Source organism: Cydia fagiglandana, chromosome 1 (genome assembly GCF_963556715.1).
Source record: "Cydia fagiglandana chromosome 1, ilCydFagi1.1, whole genome shotgun sequence".
NCBI lineage: Eukaryota > Metazoa > Arthropoda > Insecta > Lepidoptera > Tortricidae > Cydia > Cydia fagiglandana.
In genome coordinates, this window is record NC_085932.1 from 27,219,998 (window position 1) to 27,233,917 (window position 13,920).

Consider the following 13,920-nt stretch of genomic DNA (forward strand, 5'->3'; position numbering starts at 1 on the left):
CCCGTATCCTTTTTCTGTCGCAAGTATTTTAATGTATTTAAAATTATTTGTTTAGCATCGGTGTGAATTTTTTTGGGCATTTTGATTGCAAAATCTATTATTATCCTGAAATATTTACAATCATTTTCGATTTGTTTACATCGGTGACATTCAATGACTTTCAATGTCGGATGTCAAACAAAATAATTGCCATTAAAATAAATTAGTTCCATCGAAAATCCGCAACGTGGCGAGGGCTAAAAAGGAACTTGTTAGGCTTTTATTTAGACCAAGAAAAGTCTGCAGCGATTTTGATAGCCCACGCAGTGCAAGTGTTATTAAATTTATACGCTATAATGTCATAGAAGTTTGACGTTTAAAATATTAAAATTCCAATTTAAAATACGACGAAAATCTGAGTTAAAGAGTAGTAAGTGTATTGTTCGCTTTAGGCAGGCGTCTCACTCCGCGATTTCGTCGCTTTGTCACAGGTAGCTAAAAGTACATCCGTTCGGCCCCAATTTTGGGGTTTGCCATAAGCCGCGCGTGGCGCTGTCGCCACTTAGCGGCCATACCTGTGCTGATCGTGACAGACGCGTTTTGTTAGAGAGTGAGTCTTCTGTACTTTGTACTATTATTTATTCTGTGCTTTAGGTTAGATTAGACCAAGACTGCAGAGATATTGATAGCCCACGCAGTGCGTTTTTTTAAACTCCTACGAAATTATGACGTAAATATGTATAGAAGACCTGTACGACACCGCGTGCCCCACATGCCTCACCATAGCATAAGTTCAGCGGTCGGCAACAAGCGGCCCGCTGGGGCTGGGGCTGCGACGCTGGGGTGGCGCGGACGGGGATTTTTTCAGTAAGGGTGGTATTCCACCTGTCCAATGATTGGTCAATAGTGCATTGCGTCTCACTCTCTTAATAAGCAAAATGTGAGACGCAAATACACACTGACCCAAGATATTGGACAGGTGGAATACCACCCTGGTGGAATACCACCCTAAGTTGTATTCTCCCATATTTTTGCAGTTAACTAGACAACACCTAATCATTAGATTTCAAATACTGATCTAAGATATGAGGGTTTTGAAATACAATTCAGCTCTGGAAAAAACTACCAGGGTCCGATTGCATAACAACTTGTAACTAATAATATTAGCGGAAGTCTCTTTTCGAAAGACTCGCTAATTTTATTAGTTACAAGATGTTATGCAATCGGCCCCGTTGCAGGTATTACATTTATATTACATTTCTCTCTTAAGTTTGTGTTTGACTGTCAAAAACTATCTGTCAAACTTAGACAAGACGGTTTTTATACATTTGATTTTCTACTTAGTGGCAGCGTGCTTCAAATATTGACGTTATTTCGTTTACTTTAAGGTAGAAAATCAATTGGATTGCTTTTTGGTCACGCACAAACTAATTTTTGAAATAGAATTTGAGACGGACTTAATAAGCGTATTCAATTTTGAATTAAGGTGAGCAGAATTTAAAAAAGCCAATTCAAAAAATAAATAAAATTCAGATTCAATTTCAATATATTATAGATTATTGTAATAATTCACATTAAACTTAATTTAAACTTATAGCCCACATAAGCTCCTCACACTCCACTAAGATTTCTTTTATAGACAAAGGCGCTAAAGGTACTCGGTATAAAAATCTCCATCATAAAACCAATAAACAGATTCAAGTCCCATTTTATTATAAAAATCAAAATTACGAGTTATTATAATACATCTTTTCTCAATCGAACAATAGAAATCGATTATAGCACATTGACATTCTTGTAAATAAATCATCGTGGACATAAATAACAAAATCGGATTGTACAGCCTAACACGTCAGACACCGCTACGGCCTCTCGTCGGCCTGCGCCGTATCACTATATGTACACGTACCGACAGGTATAACTCAGTCTCATGTCACAGTCACACCACACACCGCACCGCACTAGAGCGTCTATTGTTCGTGGTGGTCGGGCGCGTCCTCGGGCCGCGGCTGGCTGCAGTGGTACAGCACGTCCGCCAGCTCGTGCGCCACCTTCTGGTCCAGGATCTGCGACATGACCAGCGACAGCAGCCGCCGCTCGTGCCGCCGGATCAGCGGGCGGTTCTCCGCGTGCTCCGCCAGCCGCAGCAGCGTGGCGGCCGCGCGCCGCAGCATGTCCAGCGACGTGCCCATCGCGTCCGGGTTGTCGCGCAGCGCCGCCACGCCGTGTTGGTTGGCCACGCCCAGGGCCGTCTGCTCCGCGCGCTCGATGAACGCCACCAGCTGCGCCACCGCCGGCGCCTGCAGCGCCACCTCGCGCGCCGCCGGCCCGCCCGCGCCCGCCAGGTAGTGCAGCAGGTTCACTGCGAACTCGCGCACCACCGGCCGCTCCGGCCGGCACAGGTCCCGCGCCAGCCCCGCGCACAGCGCCGCGATGCGGCCCCGCGGCGGCGTCGCCAGCACCAGGTCCACGTTGGCGTCCGTCACGCACAGCTTGCACAGCGCCTCCAGCGCCAGCCGCCGCGGCGACAGCGGAGAGCCCGGCGCCGCTGCCGGCGGCGCGTCGCCCGCCACGGCCGCCGGGCACACGGCCCAGTGCAGCAGCCCGTCCAGCAGCGGCCGCGCCACCGCCTCCGGCTGGTGCTGCAACTCCACGGAGCCGGCGATGTTGGCGCACGCCACGAGCGCGTCCTCGCGCAGCTGCGCCAGCGCGTCCCACCACCACTCGCCCTCGCCGCGCAGCGACGAGCAGCACGCGTCCTGGTCGGCCTCGTCCCGCGCCGCGCGCTCGTACGCTCGCGCCCGCGCGGCCCGCGGCGCGTGCTCGTGGTGCAGCAGCAGCAGCTTGCCGGCCAGCGCCAGGAACGCGCCCGACCGCGAGAACTCCGCCTCGTTGCCCGGCACGAACGTCAGCCCTCGCAGAATATTGGACAGAGCTATGCAGCGCTTCGCGAGCGCGTCGCGGGTCTCGCTAACTAGGTTGAGGCTCGGCTCGTCGCGCGTGTAGCACTCGTCCTCGTAGTCCTCTAGCCGGCGGCGCTTCAGCACGCCGGCGGGGTCGCGCACGGCGAGCGTCACCCGCCGCTCCACCTCCAGCTCCATGGGCTCCGCCTCCAGGTTGTCGCGGTCCTCCTCGGGCGTACTGGGTGCGGGCGCGGGCTCGGCCGGCTCGGGCGGCGCCGGCGAGGCGGCGCGCGGCTCGGGCGGCGGCGGCGAGGGCGCGCGCTCGCCGGGCAGCACGCGCACGAAGGGCAGCGGCAGGAACTCGGCGCGGAAGCAGGGCATGACGTGGTCGGCGAGCTGCCAGGGCTCGAGCGCGTCGTGGCGGTCCTCGGGCTCGTCGGGCGGCTCGGGCGCGAACAGGTCGGCGGCGGCGGCGTCGGGCTCGGCGCGGTAGGAGACGTGCGCGCGCCGCCGCCGCGCCGCCAGCGTGTAGTTCTCGCAGGCCAGCACGCGCACGCGGTCGGCGGGGTCGGGCGGCGCCACCGCGGGCGCGGGCGGCGCGGCGGGCTCGGCGGCCCCGGGCGCCGCGTACCACGGCGTGTCGGGCGGCGGCGGCGCGTCGAACACCTCCGCCAGCCCGCGGTGGAAGTGCTCCAGCAGCAGGTCGAGCAGCCCGGGCATGTGCTGGAGCCCGAAGTAGCCTATGCAGTTGTCGTCGAAGAGGAGGATGTTGAGGATGTCGAGCGCCCAGCAGGTCTCGGCGAGCAGGCCGGACTTGAGCGCCATGACGACGCGCCAGGCGTCGACGGGCGCGACGTCGGCCTTGGTGAGGCGGCGCCGCTTCTCGCCGGCGGGCGCGGTCGCCTCCACGCACTCGGCGGGGAACGTCATCTCGCGCTTCAGCTGCCCGCCCGGGAGGCTCATGCTGGGGGGACCCTGCGTGCGAAACGAGACGCATCTTAGTAAAAGTAAACTGCTACTTGCACACATGGTGATAATGATTGCAACAACGGGTTGAACTTAATAGTGTAAAAATGAATGAGGTGACTTACGGGCGAGGGCACGACGCCGGGCGGGTAGGACTCCGCCGGCGGCCGCGGCGCGCCGCCCCACGCCGCCCCTGCCTGACCCTACAAACAATATCGCTCGTTTACCGTCAACTGAACGAATTCGCGTGATGGAAGGTAAACCTCACTACAAATTTTGTATGAATGAAATTAATTCACACCATTCAATGGTTTGAACGGTAGAGTTATTAGATAATAAGACATTTCTATTCGTACGAACATCGAAGAGAACTATGTAACTATTACTTTATTATGAATTTTAAAATAATAAGTTACGAAACGATAATGGATGACGTCGATTATCATGATAATCATGATTCGTGTCGAAGTCAGTTCGCTTAAATATGTGCGGGAGGGCGCACCTTCAGTTTAAAATGTGAAGTCGTCTAATAAGTAAGTCGAGCATAATAGCAAAGATAAGAAGTCGTTTGAATTATATATTTCGACTCCGTGATGGTAGGAAACGATGGATGGTGTAGACGAGGGTCACCGTAAAGAGACATCCGGTGTCGGGTGTCGGTAAACAGGAGGCGGGGGGTGGGGTGTGGGGGGTGGGGGTACGCGCGTTACCTGTTGGGGGTAGGGCTGGTGCGTCGGCCAGGGCTGCGGCGGCTGGTGCTGCGGGCGCCAGGCGGGCTGCGGCGGCGGCGGCTGCTGGCGCGGGAAGGGGCCGGGCGGCCAGGCGGCGGGGAAGCGCGGCGGCGCGGCGGGCCCGGCGGCGGCGGCGGCGGCGGGCGCCGCGTAGCCGTCCGCCTTGGCGAAGTCCGGGTGCCGCCGCGGCGCGCCCGGCCCCGCGCCCGCCCCCGCCCCCGCGCCCGCCCCCGCCGGCGCCCCTCCCGCGCCCCCCGAGCCCGCCGCCCCCGGCGCGCCCGCGCCCGCGCCCATGCCGGGCTTGCCCGCCCCGTACTGTGGACGGACGGACATCTTCGTTAGCGGTTCCCTCCGATGCCCCCCGGATCAATGAGAATAGTTATGTTTCATTTCATTATCCGCGGTGAGTTCGACCGCGATCGACAAATTTAACACGGATACCGAGATGAAATAGAACCGTTTTATCTCCGGGACTTCGTAGGTTACAAATTTTGTGCGATGCGTCAACTTTTAGGGTGCGATCACGCCGAGTGCGATATTCGATGAATGCGGTAGCAAAATCGAAATACAAACCTAGTATGCTAGAAAAGCGCGATTATTTTCATTCGACGAACCGTCCGGCTTGATTGCACCGTCAGCTTTCCCGTAAATTGAATAGCCAAAACTTTGAATAATTTTCCATAAATGTAGATTTGAAAGCTACATGTAGCTTTCGAACCTTCATCTTAAGAATGTAAAATTTCGACTATTCACAGCGGAAAAACTTAATTTAAATCATCCGTCTCTCCTGAGTTATGGGTCATTATTAAAAAATTAAAAGCTTCAGGTATACAAAACAATTCAATTAATTCACGTTTATCAGTTTTCCAATATCTTGGAACTCGACACATTTAACAAATAATTCATTCTAAAATAGCTCACGTCGGACGGTTAATTTAAATATCAGCAGAATTATATAAAAAAAGCAACAATAGGTGTTATTACTCTGGCCGTGATCCCATAATGTGAACGCTTAATAGAAAAAAAATATGACGCTTGTGGCCGGTCTGAAGAGCATGGCGGCGCGCTGCCATTAGACTCTCCTAGTAGTTCATGGTGTCCACTGCAAAATCGGACTTTCGACATTAATCTATCTCCAACACTATTAATCAAATAATCAAATGTTGAAGATAGACGAATTTCGAATACCAATTTAGGCAGTTGCAGCCGAGGCAGCGATAATTAAGACAGGTGCCTTGTTTTGCACGCCAGTGTATAAAATAGCGTCCAAAACCCTCAGAACTACCAGAGCGAGCCGGCCGTGCCCCCGAGCCGCTGCAATGTACAAAGCGGCTCCGCTCACTCGCGGCTAAGCCAACATGATCCGTGTAATTAAATGCATGCAGATGATTTAGTGACCAAAGATTTATCATAAAAGCCACCACCACACACTCTAAACCTTTACTTCCATATTTTTATTATGTTTTGGTTAAATTTTGACGGACGGGTTTTGGCCTGATGAATGGACAAACCGGAAAGCCAATTGATAGTACCGCAAGCCGAATTTAGTGTACAAAAAGAAGGATTTAACAGTGATAGGCTTGGAACTTGTTCAAACTAGCTAGTGGTATTAATCGAATAAAACAAATGAAGCCAAAACCACGGATGAGATTATGTCCCACATCGATCGCGTTAAAGTATTTTCGTCGGTCTATCGAGTTGAATTGTAATCGATTCGATATGAGCGAAGTAATACTTTGAAATCTTGCGGATATGTGCAATACCGCTTCAATTTCTTGTTCGCCGTAGTTCCCCAGGATGTGAAATTACTTGGTTACTTATCATCACAGGACCCATCTTTCGTATTTACTTTACTTACAGTGAATTAGAAGGTTCTCCGAAATTGCTTTTAAAAAAACATTATTATATTTAAACTGAAGATCTGGGCTTGAGTTTTAAGAGCTAAGTTTTGAGACTTTTGATTGCATTTTTTAGGATCGAATTGAAAAAACAACATATATCAAAAATTTAGACAGATAAAAAAGTAGTTAAACAATAAAAGTTTCTACAATATAAACGCACAATGTATCTAGAATGATAGTCCTGTGATCAAATTGTAACCGAATATTCACATTCAACGGGGATTACTATCGAACAAGAGGTGAAGGGTGAGCGCAGACGCAGGGATCTTGTGGGACCGGGGTGTGTGCGGATGAACCGGTCGCCAATGTCGGAAGCGTGGTGGAGTGCGTGGTACAAACGGTCCGGGTCCGTACATGGTAGGCGCGCGGCGCGGCCGGCAGCGGCGCCACCAGCTGCCGCGCGAGCTGCGAGCTCATTATACCCCCGCCGCCGCCGCCGCCGCCAACCGACATCTACACAGACACTCTGCCGTCAGCCTTCTCCTGCCCGCCTCTGCTCTACCGTACCGTCGCTGCGCGGAGCGCGCTGCGGCCGACCGCTGCAGCCTCCGAGATAGTTCAATCGACAAGGATATAATACGAGTGGCCGATTCTTACCGAGATTTAATTTTTCGTCATATCATAAGTACGTCACAATTTCCGCAGTGCTGAGCGCAATTGTTTATTGACATCGACAGGAAGCAGGTAAAAACTACAATTTATGAAACGCCAAATACAAGTTTTATGTTTGCCTCAAAATTCCAAACTCTTTCTATGAATTAGGTATGTAATGTATAAAAAATCTCGGAAGTTAATTTCCAAATTTGTAAAACAGTACTAGTGTGAAATTATCCTTATTGACTGTACTACCCCGGAGTCGCAGATAGTTTCGTCTTTCGATGAAGACGTCTTGATACTCTTTTTTTGCTTCCATAACTAACGACATATGTGGTTGTCGTGACACGTCTACCTTTTATAGAATCAATGGTATGCAGAAAACAAACGACTGTTCATTCTATATACATTTTAACAAATGAACTAAGTAAACAAAAGAGGGGTAAAGATAACATGGTGAAACCAACCACATATGCCGTTTTGATCAGCTTCCATTCAGAGCATCATTTCTGTCATTACTATGATTAAATCCTTTTCCTATGGTCACTGATTTTTCACAGCCTTTAATTATACGCCACACTTGTCATTAAAAGGAACAACAGTAATAAAATCATTCGTTTCAAGGTAGGAATTTACTTTCATGCTGAGCTAAAGTACCTATTACAACTACTAGTAAATAAGACAGGCAAGAGTAACACACGAGCTATACATGTAATTTGACAATTAAAATTAATTATGTGTAGAAATAAAAAAAGTAGCTTGTGTGTTACCAAAAATCATCTTTATGGACGGGCAATAAATAGGTACAGAATACAATACAATAAGGCACAATACCGCGAACACATCGAGGCCGCCTGACATGCCAGGCATGCAGGGCATAAATATTCTCAGGCTTATACTATAAACACACATTCCATTTATACTCAAAGTAATTATTCTATAGATTAAAGAATCTTTGTCTACAACTAACAGTCTATCTATAGTTACAACAGGCCCGAAGTCTTCTATTGCTTTTTTCGTACATTGATTTATGACTTTACCTATTTCTTCCATCGAAAACGTTAGGAAACGAACCATTGGAAAAGTAAAAAAAATGCAAGTATACATGGCCCATTTCAGATTTGAGGCCTAGTTGGATCTATAGACATAAAAAAGACGTCTAATTCATAAACACGATTAGGATTCATTTACACAGATCGATCCGCCACCACGTGCTATGAACTTCGCACTTCGAAGTTCCATTATTTCTTATTAAAAAAGTAACGACATAACATGAGCTCCTCACATGCGGGATACGGGTTTATCGATCTATGCAAATGAGTAAACGCTAGAACAATAATCGTGCCTCCCGCACTATAAACACGTAACTACCCGAGAACCGCGGAACGCCTGGTGCAAGTTTGCACGCTCGGCGCTGACGCCGACCGCCAGACATTTGTATGGCGGTCGGCGTCAGCGTCAGAGTGGAGCGTACTCAGGCTCAGTTTCGTCGCCCTCAGGTTACGCGTTAAGATCCATGAAGTAATTGTAAAACACAGTATGTTACCTCGTGCTGGTTGGGCGGCGGGTGCGGCTGGTGCGGCTGGTGCGCGGGGTGCGCGGGGTGGCCGGGGTGCGGCGGCTGCGGGTGCGGCTGGTGCGGGTGCGGCGGGTGGTGCGGGTGCTGGCGGTAGTAGTCGGGGTAGGGCTGCGGCGGCGGCGTGCCCGAGCCCGGCGCCGCGCCGCGGTACGCGTACCCGCCGTAGCGGTACTCGCTGCCGGCACCGTATCCTCTGATTAACATCACCAAGTTATCGTGCGGGGCGAGGCGGGACGACCTCCCGTCCGGTTACTCTCCACATTTTTATTTAGGCGGACATTTAGTGAAAGTCGTACACCGGTTACTCGGTTTTAGGGTCGAAACATATGTGTACGACAAAATTGGGCCACAATGGCCGAATCAAAATCGCTCTATCATTATTAATGATATTTAACAAACTACCAATAAAGAGACAAGATTAAAGATGGAAGGAATCATCAGATAAGTAAGCATAATATTAAAAGTTCAGTCATAAAAAATATCTCAAATAAATAAAAGAAGATCAGTTAATGACTGTCGATGTAAATTGTTTAGTAATGAAAATGTATAAATCTTACCTATCCCCTTCGGGGCCGTAAGGAGGATATACCGGCCTCGTGGACTGGTAAGGTGACCCGTATTCATATCCGTACCCAGGTTGGTAACCTGAAATATAAACAAACAAGTTACTCACACTTCTAAAAATGTGGTCCAATATAACATATGTACTATCATGCTCCATTTTTATAATGTTAAAATGTTATTCCATGCATAATTAGGAAAGTGTATCATACAATAATTATCAAGATTAACAATAAGACTAGCAAAATAAACTTGACAATAATAAGCCAAAGCTAATGAATATTTTACTTCATATCAATCGAAATTGTTTAGAATTCAGTCACACCTACGAAATACATTTTCTGTAAACTACACTGGTTGTAATTATATCTTAAAACATCACTAATCTGAATAATACTTTAACGTTAATAGTGATAATATTAAATCGGTGAATTCTGTGAAACTTGTGCAAGAAAGACATCGACAAGAAATGTGAACCTTGTTGCCATTAGTAAAGGATTCAAATTCGAGCTGACTCAACAAGGTGTCGAATGACTTTAATGAGTGTACCGATGCCCGAGTGAGGCACGGAACTAATAACCACTGGGCCGCGTGTTCACACTCAGCGTTGTCGGCTTTCTTTCATCTTTTGTCATATTTACTAAAATAAATAATCGTTTTTTTTTATATTATGAATGGGCTTTGGGGAATGGGATACTTGAATAATATAGCAATAAGGTCTTCGTTGATACATCCAAAAACTTGCTGTACACTACTGAGGTGCTGTTTACCTGAGCGTTCTTTTATGAAAGAATATGACGAGCGTGTGCCACATTTATATTGTAAATCGTAAATAATTCACGTGAAATATTTTCGTCATCCAAAATATATAATTATGATAAGTGGACGTATGATCAAGAATGTTGAACATGCATAGTGGTTATTAGATCCGCGGTTAAGGTGTGCGCGCGTTCGAGGAACTGAGAATTGAGACGGAGTGCTCGCAAACATAGGACTCGAACTCTTTCCGTCGATTCCTCTGATCGTATTTAAAGCAAGATAAAGAAGGTTCCTATAGAACATCCTAAAGATCAGATGAAGGTTCGTATAGATCAGAATGAGACAAGCGGTATGTTCCCGGGCACTCCCTGTGGTGTCGGTGAGTCGGGCGGTGTTACCTGGGGGTCGGCGCGGCCCCGGCGGCTCGTCGAACGGGTTGGAGGCGGCGAGGTTGTCGCCGGCCGGCCCGCCCGGCCCGCCGCCTACAACCACACAACTTGTACCGTGCCGTGTGCCGGGCTACCAGGTGCCAGGCGCCAGCCCCGACCCGTACACCCAGCCGGCCCAGGGGAATATCAAACACAACTTTTGAAAACCCGACGAAGCGCATACGTCCTCGTTCACTTACAAAGATGACTTGTTTGAGATTTCAACTTTAATTGATGCAGCCGTAAAGTATTACATATTGTTTCATAAAAATATACAAAGTGTCTCTGAAAAATAGCATTTCCGGCCACTTAATCACCCACATTATATGTCATCAAATAAACGATGTCGTCAAATAAACGACGCCGGTATTACTAAAATGACTAGTCTTAAATTCCTCTAGGCTGTGGTGTACGGTTAAGGGTTAGTGAGAAGCGATCACATGAGCCAAATGATTGGTTAGCTGTGATTATCTGGTTAAGAGATGGAGTTAGTAAAATATTGCGTAAATAAAGAAAACAAGCACCGCACGCCGCACGTCATATGCTTTAGAGCGCACGGACTTTTCTAGGGGAAATATTACGAAAAGATAGTTCTATGAAAAAACTAAAAGATCAAATATTACATCTTAAACATGTGTAAGATCAAATGCGAAAAAATACTCTTTTCGTAATATTTTTTCTATAGTTTAAAACTGTACAGTAATATCACTTTAGTGCTATTATGTCACAAGGTGCCGCTATCGTCCATTACACTATACACCTGAGTAGATTTTAAAAATGTATTCGACTGTGATACAATTTAATTTACACTAAATTCAAATTGATTCACATTATGGGGCAGTACTTTGGATACAGAAATAAAATAGTATAGGTAATCTAAAACTTCAATATTTTGTCGATAAACTTTTACTTTCACTCAAGTAATTTAGCTTTTCAAAAATGTCTTAGTTTTCATAAGCACTTTATAGCACGTATGCAAATTACTGCCGCCAATATTCAGGTGCACTAAGTTGGCATGATTCTTGCTCGTATTGAGTTAATAGTGTTTTAAATTTAAGGTCGGTAACTTATAATGGATCCTATTTCTGCAAATATGGACTCAAATATGTTTCCTTTTGTAGAATAAATAAAGGGATGGAACAGCAACAAGGGTCCACTGATTTAAACTTTCACAATTTTTAGTCATTATTATTCACAACAACGGGACTTAATAGCTGCAGTCGTAGTAAGAAGGGTAGATACAATTAATTCAGTCGCCAATCTATGAAGTTGCTAGTAATTATGGCGATGTAAGTTATCGACCCGAGGGAAAAATAAGATCGGTCACCCGGCACATACATTTTCGTACGCATTTAACAGATGCAAATAGGCGCGAATGTTTCAGGCTGGACCTTTAAAATATACAACGGAAGCGTACTCGGGGGGTACAAAAAGTATAGTTTCTACACCCATATCAATCTGGACTCGTTGGGCTGTTAGCGTCCGTACGTAAAGTTGTAATGTACGATCAAAATTGGTATGTGTAGGGCGACCGGTGTACGGTAGTGTAGTGTGTGTAGTGTGTGGTGTGTGGTGTGTGTGCTGACCTTGGCTGGTGTTGGGCTGCGGCGGGTAGGGCGGGTACTGCGCGGGGTAGCCGTCCATGGCGGCGCCGGCCGGCCCGCCCGCGCCCGCGCCGGCGCCGGCGGGGAACGCCTCCTGCGAGTTGCCCGACCCTGCTGGGTAACAACATCCCACTTCACTACTCAGGCCACCATACGGTTCCGGTTTCTAATTGTACAACCCTATTTTCTGACCAGACGACTACATCAAACTAGTTCACCCGTTCGGTGTGTTTATTAAACTTTTAAGTTAAGCTTTTGACGATCAAAAAGGCTCCAAACGCGCCCTGTATCAAATTTAATACAAACTTTCGTTAATTCCGATAAGGTTTACGATGGCGCGTCAAAAAGTTAAACGATATTAGGTTAGCTTTTAATTTGCAACACATACATTGTAGTAAACCCTAAATTTTACTGCTTAAAATTTTTAATGCAACATAAACATTTTACTAGTGTTAAAGTGTACAGACGAACTAACTATTCTGAGTAAAACAATAGACTTAGAAAATACCGGAAAATATAAGGAAGACTGTAAACTTTGTGTAATAAATATCCATCATATTGACAACAACTGACACTGTCTGTGTCTAGTATTGTTCTTCACATACTCGTACGCGTACACTTCAATCAAACGCAAAATACTCATATATGTACAATATATACATTCACATTTTTCATATTATTTCACACGTTGACCAGTATTTTAACCTAACATTTTTATATTGTAAATAAAATTGAATGTCACATATAAAAAATTCGGTTGTAAATGATAAGATTTTAAAACTTAGTCAGAAAGGATCTATCGAGCAAATGTGCTTTACAAAAATCCTCACAGAAGAAGTCGAATAAGAGAAGGTTAACAAAATTAGAAAACAAATATGGTGTGAATAATGACCTTGTGTAGGAGTGGTGTTGGACTTGCCGCCCTTCTTCTTGGTGGAGGCCTCGACCTGGTTGATGATGGGCTGCGGGTCGATGCCGCCGCGGTCGAAGTGGCACTCGTAGGCCAGCAGGTTCTTCGTGTAGTGCTTGCGCAGCGTGTACGCGGCCGACGACGACGCGCCGATCCCCAGCAGGCCCGCGATGTCCTTCCAAGTCTTATTCTTCGTCACCTGGAACCCGGAACACTTTGACTTGAGAAACGAAAGTGCACGGAGAGAGTCGACCGGCGTCGTAAAAACGGCCGAGTTGTACAGGCGGTAATAAACTAATGCAGAGTTATATTCGAGAAATCTTGGATTGAAATGTGAAGTAGAGTCGCGCGTGAGCGTTTGAGGTTATTACTAATCGGCGAGAACACGATTGGACGTAAACGGCGGGACATAAAGTGCGCATGTTTAGAGCGGCGATAAGTCGGAATGTTAACGAGTGGACTGACCATGGCGGCGAGCGGCGGCGACCGGCGGCGGCGCGGGCCGGCGCGGCTGTGCGGCAACATTGTGCCGAGCGCTCTTTGCGAACGCTCCAATGATAAAAATTTATTAACTATCGTTAAAGCCCCGGCGAGTTTATGGCGCCTATTTCCATAAAGCCGGTACATGCACTAACATAAATCCCGAGCGGAGCCCATTAGCCTCGGTTGCATCACGAGCGCCGCTCGTAAGTTTTACTAGCAGCGCTTAAGTGATATTCCGGAGTACTAATATTTACATTCCGAAATGTGTCTAAGGGTAAATACAATTGCATGTAATTGGCCTTTATAACATGTAGCAAAACTCTTACGCGAGAGAGATAAAACCATACAAAAATAATAACGCATTGGACCAAATTAGAGCAATGGAAATTAAGGCTAAATTTATAGCTGAAACCAAAATTTGGTACCTGATTTTACCTTACAATGATTTTTAAGATTAACGAAGATCTTAACCGCATTCTAAGGCCCTATTCAATGTTATGTCGTTTTAGCCATACCCGATAT

The 13,920-nt window shown here is 47.2% G+C and overlaps 1 protein-coding gene across 1 annotated transcript in view; it reads right to left on the bottom strand.

Moving 5' to 3' along the window:
- Positions 1-1,671: 1,671 nt before the first annotated feature.
- LOC134667178 (trithorax group protein osa) overlaps positions 1,672-13,920 on the bottom strand; it is a 102,950-nt gene continuing 90,701 nt past the window's right edge. Inside the window, exons 11-20 of the mRNA XM_063524533.1 lie at positions 12,898-13,114; positions 11,988-12,119; positions 10,372-10,455; positions 9,211-9,298; positions 8,728-8,846; positions 8,621-8,646; positions 6,715-6,933; positions 4,559-4,894; positions 3,974-4,051; positions 1,672-3,857 (exon numbers count right to left, since the gene is read on the bottom strand). Coding sequence (XP_063380603.1) covers positions 1,950-3,857; positions 3,974-4,051; positions 4,559-4,894; positions 6,715-6,933; positions 8,621-8,646; positions 8,728-8,846; positions 9,211-9,298; positions 10,372-10,455; positions 11,988-12,119; positions 12,898-13,114 — 3,207 coding nt within the window. The 3' untranslated portion in view covers positions 1,672-1,949. The remainder of the gene's footprint in view (positions 3,858-3,973; positions 4,052-4,558; positions 4,895-6,714; positions 6,934-8,620; positions 8,647-8,727; positions 8,847-9,210; positions 9,299-10,371; positions 10,456-11,987; positions 12,120-12,897; positions 13,115-13,920) is intronic.